This window comes from Lutra lutra, chromosome 8, assembly GCF_902655055.1.
Source record: "Lutra lutra chromosome 8, mLutLut1.2, whole genome shotgun sequence".
Lineage (NCBI taxonomy): Eukaryota > Metazoa > Chordata > Mammalia > Carnivora > Mustelidae > Lutra > Lutra lutra.
The window spans coordinates 123,590,748-123,608,542 of NC_062285.1; the positions used below are offsets into that span (position 1 = coordinate 123,590,748).

At 41.9% G+C, this 17,795-nt stretch overlaps 1 protein-coding gene across 2 annotated transcripts in view; it reads left to right on the forward strand.

Annotated features, from left to right (window-relative positions):
- SLC17A8 (solute carrier family 17 member 8) overlaps positions 1-17,795 on the forward strand; it is a 54,329-nt gene that overhangs the window by 12,951 nt on the left and 23,583 nt on the right. For both annotated transcript variants that reach the window (XM_047743402.1, XM_047743401.1), the window contains exon 2: positions 10,669-10,921. In XM_047743402.1, the coding sequence (XP_047599358.1) occupies positions 10,808-10,921 (114 nt within the window). In that variant the 5' untranslated portion in view covers positions 10,669-10,807. The remainder of the gene's footprint in view (positions 1-10,668; positions 10,922-17,795) is intronic.

The following is a 17,795-nucleotide window of genomic DNA, read 5'->3' on the forward strand; positions in this document are numbered from 1 at the left end:
CTCCAATTCCTTGATGGCTTATTCTCCCATTTTCAAGTCTCTTCCCAAAAGTTACCTTCCCAGGGAGGACTCTCCCCACTCTCTTTCCCTCCTCCTCCCACCCACTCCCAATCTCTCTTCCCTGCTGCATTTTACTCTACTTCTATCTTAGCTAGGTTTCCCTAAAAGTAGACCCTGAAACAGGAATTTGGAGAGACTAGGATGTGATTTACGGAGGTGGAAATTGGGAGGCAGGGAGTAAAGCAGGATAGGAAAGGAGAAAACCAAGCAAGGATGTGATCTCAGGTAATACACAGGGGCCAGATCACAGTGGGAGGATCTGGGCACTGAGCTGTCCCTTGAAGCAAAGGGGCCAGTCTATTGTGTCTCTGCATCTGTTAGTCATTGACTGTGGGCTGCCCCTGCTGAGGATCAGGACCATTTCAAGACCAATCAGCCTTGCCACTCTTGTGACCCTTGGCCTTGCCTTTTGGTCTTGGCATGAGGACCCCAACATGACTGGGCAGCAGTAATAGCTCTATGTAGTGGGATTTTCACTGTATTCCCAAGTGGAAGAATTCTTCCTTGGGCATCAAGACTCCGAGAGCCACAGAGTCCAAAGTTGAAGTGATGAGATATCCCAAAAGTGACTTACTAGACATAATGGTAAGTGGGCTATTCCCACTTCTACCCTGTGTTTCTCAGACCAATGCGTTCTGCCCAGGGCCCATTATAAAAACTGTTGGTTTATGGAACATACTTCATTCTAAAGGATAGCACCCTATCTTCACAGGGATTTTTCTCTGAGCCAATGCCTCAGCTACATCTCAAAGAGGTTTCCTTTGCTCTCTCAGGCTACTAGCTTCAGCATGGTGTGGCTTGAGGTAGAACCAGTGGATCCCATTGTCCTATGCCCCCTGATGTACCTCCTTTGCCATAATTGAGTGTCTTAGTCTTAGGTGATGTTATGTGGGATCCCATGTTGGCTAATCAGGATTCTTCGAATCCTCAGGTAGTGATGCTGGCCAAGACTTGCAGGCTCATTTGTAGAATATATGTCAGCCTCAGTCAGGATGAATTGCTACTTTTTCCAAGATGGAAGGAGTCTGATATAAAAAATTTGCTACCAAGAGGCTGGTTTGTCTCCTTGGAAACTGTGCAGTATCAGGGTGCAGAATTGGTTTTGTTGCTGACAACTGTGGTAGCTCCAGTGGTAGCACCAGTCTTGTTGAGTGAGATCCCAGACATACCTTCCATCTCTGCGACCATGGCTATCCCACATGCCACTGCTGTGGGGCTGGGTGGCTGAGAGGAGGAGCTGGCTAACATCCACCAGTCAAACCAGCCATCCATTTAGTTTAGTGCCTCTTTCCAAGTGGAAGCTCTGTGGTGTCTGTTCATGAGCAACCCAAAGATCTCACACTCTATGTCCGTGCCCTAAGTTCATCCTCATGTCTGTCAGTTCCTGTGAATCAGATCCTTTAAATGCCATTCTGACCTTGCTTGCCCTTGTCTCTGATCTTGAAGTGCTCCCACTGGCCTCTGCTACTTCAGAATTCTAGTGTTCTGATGGCCACTGGGAGCCCAGTTCTGGAATAGCACCTCCTGTGGTCTGACGGGATCTGCCTAGGACAGCCACTGCTGAGAGGCTCAGTGGTGCTGGGGGCCCATTCCTCATTGCCTTGGTAAAGGAGTGTGATTCCTCAAGTTCCTGAGGAATATATTTGGCATGTGGACTTTCTGTCATATCTATTAAATCCATACAACACATCTTCTTTTTCTATAATCTGCCGTAATATTCTAGCATCTCTCTTAAAAAATCAAAACAAAACAAACAGTTAAAGGGAGACCTATTTATTGAAGAGTATGATTAACATTGAAAATATGTCATGAATTTTTATATTGCAAATAGTAGACATCAGAATTTTAGCTAAAGGATAGAAGATAACCAATTTAATCCTCACTAATTCATCTATATGGTCCAATCAAATTTAGTAGTCATTGTAACAGGCATTAAAACACGAAATAAGCCTATAATTTAGGTTTACTGGCCAAGGAAGGAAGGGAGAGAAAGTGAGCCCTGAACCCAAAAAAGGATATTCTTGTAGCCTTGGTTATTCTGTCTTTGGAATGAATGTGGATGGCAAGGGGAACGATGTCGGACATGCTTATTAAGCCATGACCTGATTTTCTCCAGGTCCCCATCTCTAGGTTCTTATTCAAAGGGGGAAGTCGCTCATGGTCAAGTTGAAAGGCAGATGTCATGGATAGTCAAATCCACTTCATAGAGATGGTCTCTGCTCAATTTCTGACCCATAAGAAACTCTTGAGTTATTTTTTAAAAACCATCATAGTGGCTAATCTCTTCCCACAGTGCAACAATGACTAGAAATCAGTACACAATTATTATTATAATTATTATTTTTAAAGAGAAGTTGTCAGTCTCCTCTTGGCATCTCTACTTTGTCTAAACTTCTGAGAACCATGCTGGTAGCTTGTTGGAACTATTTCTTTTGGCCTTTGCCAGGATGTTAAATCCTGTGTCATGGGCCCCTTGCATCCATTTTTCCTAAGGCTGTGTAACAAACAACCTGAATGGCTTTAATTTATTTTTTCTCTCACTGTGCTGGAGGCCAGAAGTCTAAAATCAAGGTGTCAGCAGGACCATGCTCTCTGTGAAGCCTCTGAAGTGGGGTTATCTTTGCCTCTTCCTCACTTCTCGTGGCTACGGGCAACCCTAGGCATTCCTTGGCTTGTAGACAAGCACGTCACTCCAGTCTTTGCCTATGCTGTCATCTGGCCTTCTGCCCTGAGCTTCTGAGTCTATGTTCAGATTTTCCTCTGACCCATCCCAATCCAATATGACTTCATCTTCACTTGATTATGTCTGCAAAAACCCTATTTCTAAGTGAAGTCATATTTACAGATATCAGAGATAAAATACCTTTTTGTTTTGGGGAGTACTCTCCTGATTTTTAAGCTCTAGAAATTAATCCAAATTCCGAAAAACCACACACACACACAATCTAAACCATCAAACAAAACATGTCTATGGGCTAGACTGGCGTTTGAGCTGTCATCTGTAAGCCTGGCTTTTGGAATTAAAAAGCCACAGAGACCATGTCTTTTTTTTTTCTTTTTTAATTGTCCATCTTACCATTTCCTGATTAGATAATAAGCTCTGACTCTCTGCTTGAATGAGGGGACAGGAAAGGATGAAATTACCGGGGGGAAATAAAAACAGGTTAACACATCAAAATCAGTGTGACTGTGCCAGGTGCTAGGGATACTTGGTTCCTGACTTTGAACTTATTATGGTGTACTGGAAGAGGGAAATACTAATTTTAAAAGTTACAAAAAAACAAGTAGTATGAACAGTATTGACTGGGTAGGAGTTGAATTTTATTGAGATCTTTTAGAATTTGATGTCCTGAGAGCCGCATGGATGAGATCCTAAAGCAAGTCCCAAACTAGCTCTGGGAGTCAGATTATAAGTACCTCCTCCCTTTTTAAAAAGTTACCATTTATTGATTATTGATCCAGCGGTAGGAATGCTACTAAGTGCCTTATAAACTTTATTTCTTCTAGTGCTCACATTAGTTCTTTCTCCTTCCAGGGGACCAAGGTTCAGAGAGGTTAAGTCTCTGCCTCAAGGTCACACAGCTAATAAATACTGGACTCAGCATTTGACACAGGATTGTCTGACTAGAGGGCATGTTCCCTCAATCCTTCTTCAATATTCTTTCTCCAAAACCTTTAAAAACGTCTACTTAGTTGAAGCACTTGATATGTATAAGGTGTTTTCTGGTTCGGTCCTGGGTATACTGGCAGGAACGGGCTTGATACCAAATCTGGCTTGTGTTTTCACTTCACCCACTGCAGCTGGGTGCCTCTTGGGCAAGTTTTTGACGTGTTCTGAGTCTCCCAAGCTGTGAGAGAGGGGTAAATTCTACCTCTCAAGATTGTTCTGAGGATTAAGGGAGATTATGTATATAGATGTATATCTAAATATGTACCTCACACAGTACCAGTGTAGAAGGTAGTCAATACCCTTCCATCCCCTAATACTCTATTAGTCTCTTGAGCTGCCATCACAAAGTACCAGAGACTGGGTAATTTAGGACAAGTTTATTTTCTCATAGTTCTGGAAACTCAAAGTCCAAAATCAAGGGGTCGACAGTTTGGTTTCTCCTCAAGGTCACCTACTCACTGTGTCTTCCCCTAAGGATGCTGGTCTTACTGCATTAGGGCCCACCCATATAATCTCATTTAATAACTCTTTAAGGCCTTTTGTCCCAATACATTCTGAGGTCCTGACTGTTAAGGCTTCAAAGTAAGAATTTAGGGTGGAGATAGTGGTGACACAATTCAGTCCATAATAAATACCATAAGTGAGCAAGTGAATGGATTTTAAAAAGCCATAAAATGATCCATAAGTTCTGCTCATTTTGTGCTGCAAATGTTGACCTTACTGCCTACAAAACCAAATCAAACCGGGCTGTAATTATGGGTGCATTCGAATTGTAAGTAAGTAGTTCTGTTAAGGGCCTGAAGGCTAGTGAGCATATCTTAAGCAATTAGACTGCTGGTGCTGACGTGTTTACTGGGCAATTGTGTTTGTGAACAATGGGCTCGGACTTTCCTAGAGTGTAAGGGGCCAGCAGTCCACAGACTGCTGCTTTCTGCATTTGGAGAAACAACAAGACAAATGTTATGTTGGCAAGAATGAAGATTCTCTGATCTTCCCGACCAAGTGCAGGCAAACACCAAAACACCTAATATGATAAACAGCTCTTTTGGATAATTAAAGCTCTCCACTTGTTAAGAACGGAGTCCTCTTTTCTCTGTCTTATGACCTCAGCCCTTTTTAGAAAAACCAACAAACAAACTCGTTTCTGGGCAGGGGTGAACAGATCTTTACTTCTGTGTGTAAGTGCTGCAAGTCAGGAGTGAAGACTGATGGAATTGATCCACCCACTCCATTCAGCTGAATAGGGATTAATTATGTCCAGGCCGTATGCTGAGCCCTGGGAATAAAGAGGATTCAGAAATGGCTCCTGTCTTCAAAATGCTTACATCATCTGGGGAGGCATTCATTGACTCATTCACTTTCTCAAATCCACAGAACCTTACTCAACACCTACTGTGCTGATGAAAGCAAATAACTAATTCAGTGTGATAAATGGTCCAACCGAGGAATGTGTGAAATACTTAGGACACATCTGGGATGGTGTAGCCCTAACACTAAATCAATGTCTACTCATTTGTGGTGGTAATGTTTTACTCATTGTTGGCTAGGCTTGTTTAATTTCGACAACAGCTCTGTGAGATAAATATCGCATTCATTTTACAGATGAGGAAATACGAGATTCAGAAAGGCCGACTTCCCTTGCCCAGAGTCGTACAGTTAGCACGCAGGCGGCAGAGCTGGCTATCAAACCTGGGTTGACTGATAGCCGTGAAGCTTGACTTGTCCCATCACACAGGGGGAGGGGGTTGAGAACCTTCCTCTCTGAGCTTGTTATACAAGAAATGTTCCACTATATTACTGTTTTTAAAACAAATCAAATCTGACTCTGAGCCAAGCCTGGTGGAAATGAACTTCCGGTTGATGTGGGTGGGCTCTTTCTGCTGCAGCAACAGTGTGCAAGGACCACACAAACAACTCAGGGGGTCCCTCTAGTGGTTGATCCGTGTTTGTGTCTGGTCGCATGGTAGCTTGAAGTCGCTATCACCTGGGGCAAGGGAAACTGCGACCCAGCACCCAAGCTACCTCTCCATAGCGCCCACATCCTACCTCCAAGTTGGAGGAGTGCTGTAGGAGATGGCTCAAGGTCAGGCAGCGATAGGTCCTGCTACTTGGGGAGCCCATATTTCCTTCCATGGAATTTTATCTTCCCCTTTATCACACTACACTTTCTTTTCTCTCTGCCCCCCATACCATTGTGCCCTTCTGGAAGCTCTCAGTGTATCCCAGATGGCAACATGCACACAGAGGGTGCTTGTGTTGGTCCAGGCCCTCTGAGAAGACAGGGACAGATGCATAAGAGATTTATTGAGGGAAAATGGGGAAAGAGCTGAGGAGGACTGGGAGAACATTTGGACTGCGATGCTATCTGTGTAGGAGAAAGGGAAGGAAGATTTTGTGGGAAGAGTCTCAGACTATACCCCAGTAACTAGGAAGTTTTGTAATGCCAATGGGGAGCATTGGAGCCAGTTGGGCCACTGATGGGCCTTGCCTCTTGCAGGGAAGTACCTGCCCTCTATGCCTGCTGTGCTCAGTGCTTGGTGGGGAGCAGCTTGAGGGAAGGTAGTCCTCTCAGCAAAACTCTGCTGCATTCAGAGCATAGCAGCTGGGGTTGTCTTTAATTAAACTCCTCAAGGCTCCCTGGTGCCTGAAAATGTTAGTCTGTCTTACTCTTCATCCAAACATCTGCATGATTATAGAGAGATGCTGAGTTTATGACTTGTAACAATTTTATTAATAGCAATAATAGTAGTATTTACCATTTAGCAATAAAAAGCTCTTTCATGTACCAGGCGCTGCACTAAATAATTTACTTGCATCCTATCATTTAATCATTAAAACAGTCCTATGAATTAGCTATGATCATTAGCCCATTTTAGAGATGGGGGTTGTTGTATACTGAACTGTGTTCCCCCCATATTCACACGTTGAAGTCCTAACCCCCAGTGCCTCAGAATATGACTGTATTTGGAGATAGGTTCTTTAAAGAAGTAATCGAAAGACATGGAGAGAGACTAGGAAGAGACTGACTCTTAACAGAGAACAAATTGATGGTTGCCAGAGGGTAGGAGGGTAGGGGGATGGGTGAAATAGGTGATGGGGATTAAAGAGTACACTTACGATGGATGAGCACTGGGTGATGTATAGAGTTGTTGAATCACTATATTATACACCTGAAACTAATATAACACCATATGTTAACTGTAGTGGAATTAAAATTAAAAGTTAAATAAAGAAAATAAAGGAATGCTGAGATTTAAACAAAAAAATAAAAGAATGTAGAAATTAATCAAACAAATGAAAGAGATAATTAAATTAAAATGTGGTCTTCAGGGTGGGTCCTAATCCAAATGACTGGTGTTATTATAAAAAGAGGAAATCTGGACACAGAGATATGCAGAGGGAAGGTAATGTAAAGGCAGCCATCTTTTAAAAAACTTTTATTTAAATTCAATTAATTAACGTATAGCATATTATTATTTTCAGAGGTAGAGTTCAGTGGTTCATCCGCCTTATATAACACCAGTGCTCGTTACATCACATGCCCTCCTTAATGGCCATCATCCTGTTACCCCATCTCCGCACTGCCCTCCCCTCCAGCAACCCTCAGTTTATTTCCTATAGTTAAGAGTCTTTCATGGTTTTGGCCATATACAGGTCAAAGAGAGAGGCCTCAGAAAGAACCCATCTTGCCAACAGCTTGATCTTGGACTCCTGGCCTCCTGAACTGTCAAAAAGTAAAGTTCCATTGTTTGAGCCACTCAGTGTGTGGTACTTCATTATGGCAGCCCTGGCAAGCTAATACCAGCATATTGTGGCTTCAGGTGTTCGAGTGGCTTGGCAAAAGTCATAGAGCTAGTACGCAGGAAAAATAGCACTCAGCTTCTCACATTCCAGAGTCCATTCTCTTAAATATTTTCCTCTACTGGGTTGTCCATGGTGGCTGGGGCAAGGGCAAGAATGCAGATGACAAGGTGATGGGAAGCTCACAGAGATAGAACACAGCCTGGTAAGCCAGGAAACACATGTGAGAGGGAATTGGCCAACCTGATAACCAGGAGAAAGTCTTCCCACCTTGCCTATATCCTCTTCTGGCTCTGTGGTCTTGGCCAATCCACTCTTGCTTTCTGTACTACAGTTATGTTTGTGCCAAATGGAAATATTAGGTTTCCTATATCTCACTGAGCTGTTTTAACCATAATGAGGTCATTATATGAAATGGGGAGAAAGAACTGAATTTGCTTTATACCAATATTAGTGTAGTTGTTCCATATTATCCTTGTTTTAGCTAATACTACTGGTACCATTGTAATGGGGTGTCAACAGTAGAGCAACAGTTTTCCACGGGATACAAATTATATATGTTCTGATGCCAGAAATTCATGGAGATCACCAGGACCACTCATTATAAATAGTCCTGTGATTCAAATGATTCTTGGACATCAATTTAATGACAATACATGGCATCAATGCTCAGTCTAACAGAATGAACTCATTAAATGATTGTGGGGATTAATGTAATAAAAGTAGCTGATATACATTGAGTTTTCATGTGTGTTAGGTTCTGTTCTAAGTGGTCTAAATATAATAATCCACTTATGATAATCCTGGGAAGAACCCCATGAAGAAGAAACTACTTTTATGATTCCTAGGTTACAGATGAAGAAACAGAAGCCCAGAGAGGTTAACTAGGCCAAAGTCACACAGCTAAGTAAGTGGAAGAGTAAACATTCAAACTAAGTCACACTGGCTCCTAGTTTGGGTATAGAGTGGAGAAGAAATCAAGCATCCAGGATGACTTCAAGATTTTTACCTGAGCAGCCAGAGGAACAAAATGATCATTACTTGGGATGGGAAAGATCTTAGAAATTATTTTTTTTAAGGGAAACTCAATTTGGATATGTTAAATTTGAGATGCTGATTGTGTGTCCAAGGAGATGTCAAATAAGTCTCTTTATGAAAATTGGGATCTGTATAGAAAGCCCACAGATGGAATAAGATCACTTACAGAGTATAGATAGAAAAGAAAAGAGATCTGTGAGCTGAGTCTTGGGCATCCCAGTGTTTACAGATCAGGGAAGTAGGGAATCGGTTTAAAAGACAAAACAGAAAGAGTGGTCAGAGAATTAAGAGGAAGAGCACATAAGTGTGGTTTCTTGAGAGAAAATGAAGAAACGGTGATCAGTTGTGTTAAGTGTTGATAGGCTGATTACTTGAGGACCTAAAATGACCATTGGATTGAGCCAAAGGCTCAACAGAAGGCATTGATGACCTTAAGAAGAGCAATTTTGGTGGACAGGCTGGGGGATACCTGGTTGGAATGGGTCCAAGAGAGAATGGGTGGTGGAGAATTGAAGAAAGAGTCTTCCACTTTTTTCTAAAAAAAGAAGATGAAAATGAGGGTAGCTGGAGGAGAACAATGTGGGAGAAATAAGAACATATTTGTTGATGATAGGAATGATCTAGCAGAGAGGCGAGAATAATTGATGAATTATGGGAGTGGGAATTTCTGGAATAATATCCTTGAGTAGGTGAGAGGAGGTGAAATCTGGTGCCCAGGGAGAGAGGTTGGTTTTGGGTAGCAGCATGGACAATTACCAAAGAAAATGTAGAATGCATCAGCATAAATGCAGATGGGTAGCTAGGTACGTTGAGAAGTTGCTGAAGTTCTCTTCTGGTTATTTCAGTGTGCTCATCCATTTATTAAGCTCCCATTCTGAGCTCAGTTAAAATTGAAAGCCCCTTCCCTGGCTTTATCATTGCTCTCACTTTGAATTCAACAAAACCTGACTAATCCAGTAATTATGGCTCCTTGACTTTATTCCTCACCAGCTAAGACCTGAAGGAGGGCAGAGAACATGTCACATACTTTATTGCTCCCCAAAGCTTGGCATAGTGCCTGACATACAACATGCACTCAATAAATATTTGATGAATTGAATTGAATCTAGTATATTTATTTCTCTATACATATACTTTAAATCTGATTTTGCTTGAGTCTTAAAAACTACCAAGATCATAGTCTCTGTGGATTGGTGGGCAGATTATTTGTATCTCAATCCATTCTGCTAATCATTGTATTAGCTATTTATTATTGAATTCAATATTCATGAAAACTTAAAAGCTTTGCTCATTTTTACAAAAGTTTGGACCTTAGTTGGGCCATAGCAACATCCTCAGAAGGGTTATAATATGTGAGAAGATGCAAATAGCTCCTTTGATAATTGACAGTATTCAGTTTGCCCAATTCCCTTTTATTTTTTAAATAAAAGGGTGAATTCACTGTAATTGACATACCATAATCTGAACCTGTGGAAGTCAGTGAGAAATCCTAGAAAGAACCACCTAGAAAGAAAGGATGTATAACCAACTGGCTATGTGCTGTGGTAGAAAATGTGCCTCCCTACCTCTACCTAACATTTTATTAAGATTTAGATAAAGAGGAAGAAAAGAATCTGCAATTGGATTGATTTCCTACTGTTCATCTTTTTAGCAAGCTTTAGGTGACACTAAAATCAAGAAGTGTAATAGTTAGCTAGGTCATACAATGTGAACGAAGTCTGTCAATACTTTTCCAGCAGGAAATTCAGTGAAGTGTATTGTCGAGGACACAGACTTGGACTTGGATTTGCATCCCACCTCATACAAGACCTAGTTTCCTGACCTGTATGATCGAAAGAGAACACAATCGATGTTATGGAGTAGTTGTGAGCTTTAAATGACCTAATGCCTATAAAAGTGTAATACAACCCCCAGAAGACCAGTAATGTTAGTCACTATTATTTATTTTCATGACAATAACAACTTTCAAAAAGGCAGGCTGCAACCTACTTTCGGTTTCCCTTTTTCTTCTTTGGTTGACCTTTTCTCTTTGCCTAGTATACTTCCTTTTTTTCTCTAATCCTGGCCTTTCTTCTCTGACCATTTTTCTTCCACTATAGAAAAATCGATGGGACCAACAAGGAAGAAGATAACACTGAGTTGAATGAAGAAGGAAGGTCAGTGCAGACTTCCAGGCGGACACCCCCGCTCTGCAACTGCCACTGCTGTGGCCTCCCCAAGCGTTACATCATTGCCATCATGAGCGGGCTGGGATTCTGCATTTCCTTTGGGATTCGGTGCAATCTAGGAGTAGCCATTGTGGAAATGGTCAACAACAGCACTGTCTATGTCGACGGAAAACCAGAAATTCAGGTCAGTGTCTGTGTTTGGTGGGGGCTGTGCAAATACTCGGCTATAGGAAAGAAAGCACTGCCCCTCTTCCATTGATGTGACAAAAAGGTAGAATGGCTACCATGTGCCAGGCACTGTGCAAGGTGGAGGAGAGAGAATGATGAGCAGCACGGGCTGGGCCCTTATCACCATAGAGATGTACAAGTAAGTCAGCATAATTCACAGTGGTAGTGCTATGTTGGAGGTGTTCAGAATGCTTGGGGTCACATCAAAGGATGCTGGGCCAGACTTGGATATCAGGAAAGAATTCCCACAGAAAGTGATGGCTGGTTCTGAAAGATAAGGAGGAACTGACAGACAAAAGGTGTTTCCTTGAGGTGGGAAGAAGAGCGTTTGAAGAGAAAGGAACATCTTGTGATAAAGACTGTAGGAGAGAAGGGGAGGGAGGCAGAGAGGAGGAAAGAGAGAGAGAGAGAAGGAGGGAGAGAGAGGGGGAGAGAGAGAAAATGATGTTATTTAGGAACTGAGATAGGAGTTCATCTTTTCTGAGCCATGGACCCATTTGGCAATCTGCTGTAGACTTATGAATCCTTTGTCAAAATAATGTTTTAAATTCTTTCAATAAAATGCATGGGATTATAAATGAAACTAATTATATTGAAATACATATATCAAATTATTGAAAAATAAGGTTAATGATATAGAAACATATGGGCTTCTTTATGAACCCATCAGATGACAAAATTTTTTTTTTTTAAATTTTATTTATTTGTCAGAGAGAGAGGAGAGCGAGCGAGCACAGGCAGACAGAATGGCAGGCAGATGACAAAATTTAACAATGGGTCTAAAATTACTGTACCTTTGGTGTGCCTGGGTGGCTCAGTCAGTTACCTATCTGCCTTCCGCTCAGGTCATGATCCCAGGGTCCTGAGATCTAGTCCTACTTCACAGTCCTTGCACAGCGGAGAGCCTGCTTTTCCGTTTGCCTGCCACTTCCCCCTGCTTGTGCTCTCTGCCTCCCCCAACAAATAAATAAATAAAATCTTTTAAACAGTGAAATAAAATTACTGTAAGTTTGAAGTTTGCAGTATAAACCATAGTTTAAGATAGTGGTGACAACTGTCATATGAACAGATTTATAATTTCCACTAGTGATGGAGTCACAGGTACTGATACTACTACTGTGGTTTTTTGCCTACATTCATAATCACAGGAAATGCTAAATTTCAGCTACCAGTTAGTGAAAATAAAAATGCTGAATTTTCCTGCCAAAGTTCACAGGTCCGCGACCTTCTATCTTTGGATTAAACACTGAGAACCCCTGTAGGAGAGTAGAGCATGGCAAGCATCAAGACAGGGGGACACCAGGGTAAATAGGGGTTAGGCCAGGTAACGACTGGTAAGTCATGTAGGGAGTCATGGGTGGGCTTTGTGCAGGGCCCACTGTATCCAACCAGGGGTCTCCCAGTGGACTGGGATTGGAGTGAGTAGAAGCAGGAAGCCCAGTTCAAAGGCAGTTGTAGTCACAAGCAAGCATACTCTGATGTGACTTAAGAGCATTGAGGAGGGTGCACGAATGCAACTAACGAATCATTGAATATTACATCAAAAACCAATGATATACTATCTGTTGGCTAATTAAATTTATATTAGAAAAAAGCATTGTTTTTATGAATCACTGGAAAGATGAAATATGGCTTGCTTCTTACATAGTAGACCTAGAGAAGTATTGAGGCAATGGGAAAAACCTCCCAAAATGTATGCCCAGTGCATGCATGTCTCATTGTATTGAACATATGCCCGGGAATGAGGTACACCAGTTTGCAGAGAGGCACCTAGGTCTCTGGTCCCTGCGCATATGTGGAGAAACACTGACATCAGAGTTTCCCCACTGCTGTTTGGTCACTGTCTATAGGCTGTGCCAGGAAGAAGGTGTCATATGAAATGCCAGCTTTTATTGTACTGTGTCCTGTGTGAGTCTCCAAGAGGGGGCTGTGGTGTGCATTATTTCCCGGACTTTATTGTCAAACACCCTCTTTCATGCTACAGCTATTAGCATTACCTGGAACAGTTCCTGCTAAGCGCTGGTTTGGGAAAGTTTGATTCTTATCCACTAAAAAGAAGTCGTTAGTTGGCCCTGCAGCTTTTTTTTTTTTTCTTTTCTTTTAGCTAAGAGATTTTTCTGCCAGATGAAAAGAGAACAATGGAGAGTCTGCTAGCCTCTTTCTGATGCCGCAGCTGAATTTGTTCTCAAAGGATATGCTAGTTGTTTATTTTTTTGGTTTGGAGGGAGGGCAGGAGAGGTATGATGGGGCAAGCCATGCATTTTTTTAAATAAAGAGTGATGTATATTAGTGAGATTTCAGATGTGTATCACATGCATTCTCCCAGCCTTTTGTGAGCAGGGCCAGCTAATTAAAACTTGTCTGCTGAGGCCCAGATCAAAATGAGATTCTGGTTTGTGTTTGTTTGTTGCCTGGAAAGATAGGCCTAGGTCAACAGAGTCTGCTTGGAGGCATATGGAAAAGAAATTTTTGATGAATCTAAGGAACAATGCTAGTGTGTGCTCTCTGGTTTCTGTAGTTTTCCCTTTGGAGTCTTAGAGAAACTGATTGAGATCTAAAATATGCTTTGCATAATTTCTTCTGGTCTCAAAAATAGGAGTTGGGGAGCATTTCGGAAGCTCTAGGACAACTCCAATTTATAGCAGGCCATTTCTCTCTGACTCAAATAGAACAAAGCTTACATGTCAGCTGAACATGTTCAACCTGATGACAAAGATTTTACTGGTATTTTTGTTTATTTGGTTTTTCATTTTATGGGAGTGGGGAACTACATATTTTTCACTGAGATATTTTGAAGTCCTCATTTTCAAAAGAGGAGAGAAGTAAGCAGTATGAGTATGTAGGTCTTGCAAATATTTAGGTTGTACTGTACTAGTGGTATACAGGGTAATTTTAGCTGATGTGTGAATACTCACTTTTCATTTAATAATTATGAATTTTAAAACACGTGAATCACTTAGAATAGCATCTGATATATGGCAAGCAATAAATGAGTGATGTTTGAGAAACTTTGTGATTATCTCTTTTTACCTTCAGGAAAAGTCCAAACTCCTTCCCATGAATCATGAGTCCTGTAGAGTTAAGAGCCTGGGCTTTCGAATTGGCCAGACCTGGTTTCACACTTGACTTCTTTTGTTTATTAACTCTGGGACCTTGAACAAGTTGTCCTTATGTCCTGGTCAGGGATTGCTGGTTGCAAGGAATAGAAATGCAGTGAAACCAGGTCAAGTTAAAAAGGGAATTATGCGGGACGCCTGGGTGGCTCAGTCGGTCAAGCCACTGCCTTTGGGCTCAGGTCATGATCCCAGGGTCCTAGGATCAAGTCCCACATTGGGTTCCTACCTTGGCAGGGAGCCCGCTTCTCTCTCTGCCTCTGCCTGCCGCTCTGCCTGCTTGTGTGCTCAGCACTCTCTCTCTCTCTCTGACAAACAAACAAACAAATAAATAAATAAAATCTTTAAAAAAAAGAAAGAAATTATTAAAAAAAGAAAAAAGGAATTATGCTACGGCTGTATGGGATCTCATGAGAGTGAAGGGCAGAAAGCAGGTCTGATGTGTGTATTTGTGCAGTCCGTGCCCTGGACAGTGGGAAGCCCAGCCTGTGGCGGGACTGAAATCCTGGCTGTACTCCATGAGGGGCAGAAAATGAGTCTTTACCTAATTCTTTCCAGGGCATAAACAGAGGCTCTGCCAGGAAGGGGGGAGTGGAGCTGGCCCTCCTGGGAATGAGGAAATCCTTAGCTAAGGTCTCCAGCTTGCTTGTTCCATACAGTGCCTCATCTGCTTCTCTCTGAGTATGTCCACTGTCCTAGGTCTCTCCATGGACTCTTTTCTTTTCCATCACTTCACACGTCCGTCCTCCATAGTGAAGTGTCTTGCTCAGGAACTGACTTACTTGGCCTTGAAACTAAAACTAAACTCAAAGTTTCAGTTCAGGTGTTCAGTCTTGTCTAAGTACAATTTCTGGGTTCAGATTGGAGAGAGAGACACACATACATGGGGCCATTATGATTCTAATGGGGCTCAAGTGATGATGAAAGTCAGTTCTCAGCAGGCCCAAGTGCTGTTTGACATGTATGATCTCCTTCAGAGAATACCTAGAAACACGGTCCCTCAGAAAGGAAAGTATGAGCAGGAGATATTGTGATTGGTAATTAGCCTTTGGAAGAAGTGAATCCCTCTGCCTTGGATCTTTGGCTCCTTGGCTCATTCTGTGATTCAAGGCAAAGATATCTAATCTCTCTTTCTTAGTAAGAAAGTCAAGTTCTACAAACAGTGCAAAGAATGTAGTTTTTTGGGTCAAGCTGATAAGAGAACGTGATCTTAGCTCTCCTTGTAACTAGTTGTATGACTTTGGGCAAGTCAGTTAGTCTCTCCAAGCCTTATTTTCCTCATCTACAAAAGAAGAGCCAAGAATTACCTCTAGGTGTTGTAAGAATTAAGGGAGGGAATACATGGACAGTGCCTTAATAAAATTATGTCCCTCTTTTGCTCCAAGCTTCTAATGGTTTCCATCTCTCTTTGATTAAAAGCCAAGGTCCTTTTGGTGATTTCAAGGGTCTCTCATCATTTGAACCTCTCTTACTTTAACTCTTATTCTTGTGTCCTTCACTCATTACCTCCCAGGTGTCCTGACATCTTGCTGTTCCTCTAACCTCAGGGCCTTTGCACTTGCTATTTTTCTGCCTTGAAAGTTCTCTCAGATAATTATTTGCTCCCTTCTTTCCCTTAGAGCTTTACTCAAAAATCACCTCCTCAATGAAGCCTTCCCTCTCTATCTAAAATTGTGCTCTACCTCACTCCTATCCAGCACTTCCTGTCCCCCTCCCTGCTTTATTTTTTCTCCTCATCCCTGATCACCATCTAACACAGGCTGTACTTATTTATTTGTTAACTAGCTACTGTCCCTACTGGCATCTTTGTGAAGATAGCAATTACTCTTGTTCTGTTCACTGTTGTATCCCCAGGGCCTAGTACAATGTGTGGCACATAGTAGCAGAGAGTAAAAATTTGGTGAGCTGATTTGAATAATGATTGTTAGTTTCATTTTACTCTCTCTCATTTTCTTTTTCTTTTTTTTTTTTTTTTTTTTGAGTAATAGCTACCTAACATGGGACTTGAACTCATGACCCTGAGATCAAGTGTCACATGCTCTACCAACTGAGCCAGCCAGGCACCCCAGTTTCATTTTACTTTTTTTTTTTAAGATTTTATTTATTTACTTGACAGAGAGAGAGAGAGAGCACAGGCAGGGGAAGCTGGAGAGGGAGAAGCAAGTTCCCCTTGAGCAGTGAGCCTGATGCAGGGCTCTATCCCAGAACACTGTGATCACACCCTGAGCCAGAGGCAGATGCTCAGCCAAATGAGCCAGCCAGGAACCCCAGTTTCATTTTACACTTAAACTTCAATTTCCTAATTGGTAAAATGGGAAATACGGTATAGAGGACAGGCCAGTGTTACATGGACTGTGATCTCCTAGAACATGAAGTCAATTCTTGTTTGAGTTGGTATTTGCACTGTCTAGCACCTGACCTGGCACACAGGAGGCACTAGGTGAATGTTGAATAAATGAGCAAATAAATATGTAACAACTTGTGATGGGAAAATAAACCGACAGAAGTTGGTAAGGCATAATATGTTGATAATTAAGAACCTTTCCTCCATAACAGGAACACCTTCCATTTTGATATGATTGCTTTTTAAAAAAGATTTTATTTTTAGTGGACTATGTCATATAGGCTTATTTTTAATGGACTATGTTAATATAGTCCAGTACCATACAGGTTTTTCCATGTGAGTGGTAGGGGCTTGCCTCTAGATTGCAAGATGTCTTTAATGCACTTGAAATTCTGTAGTAGATATTTGAGCAATAGGCATTCAAGTCAGACCAAGCCACCTCAAGGAGCAGTTGAATTCTCTGGTACTAAAGGTATTCAAGCAGAATCTCTACACCCAATGTGGGGCTCGAGCTTACAACCTTGAGATCAAGAGGAGCAGTTCTAGGGACTGAGCCAGCCAGGTGCCCCCAATCCTTTACAAAGCCATTCATGTATTCCTTCATTTGGCAAATATTTACTTGCACCTTCTATGTTCCAGAAATTTATTTTAGGTACTCAGGTTATAAAGCCAAAGGGACATGGCTATTCCCTTAAAGTTGCTAGCCACCAGTGTGAGAAATGGACATGTGAATGGCTAGTTCGAGAACAGCACCCAGCAGGGGCCATGGCTGTAAGGACAGGTCTGTGGGACAAGTGCAGGAAAAGGTGATCACTTCAAAAGGGAGCTGGGGAGCTTCCTCAGAGGAAGGAACATTTGCAAGGAGTCTGAAAAGAATGAGTAACTTTTGGAAGAAAGGGAGGAAAGGGGGCCTAGCCTTGGAGAATCACATTTTCAATGGCTTAAGGGTTGTGTCATTATTAAGTGTGTGTATTTATATATATATACATATGGATCTACTACATACATATATATGTATTTAAGTTTGTACATAATCTCTCCTTGCTCTCACTAGAAGACAAGCTCAATGACAGCAGGGACTTTGTTGTATTTGTTGCTGTATCCAAGCTTACAAGAGCCCTCCACAAATATTTTTTTTAAGGATTTTGTTTATTTATTTGACAGAGAGAGAGAGAGAGAGAGAGATCAAAAGTAGGCAGAGAGGCAAGCAGAGAGAGAGAGAGAGGGAGAAGCAGGATTCCCACTGAGCAGAGAGCCCGATGCAGGGCTTGATCCCAGGACCCTGAGACCGTGACCGGGGCTGAAGGCAGAGCCTTAACCTACTGAGCCACCCAGGTGCCCCCACAAATATTTGTTGAATAAAGGAAGGAAAG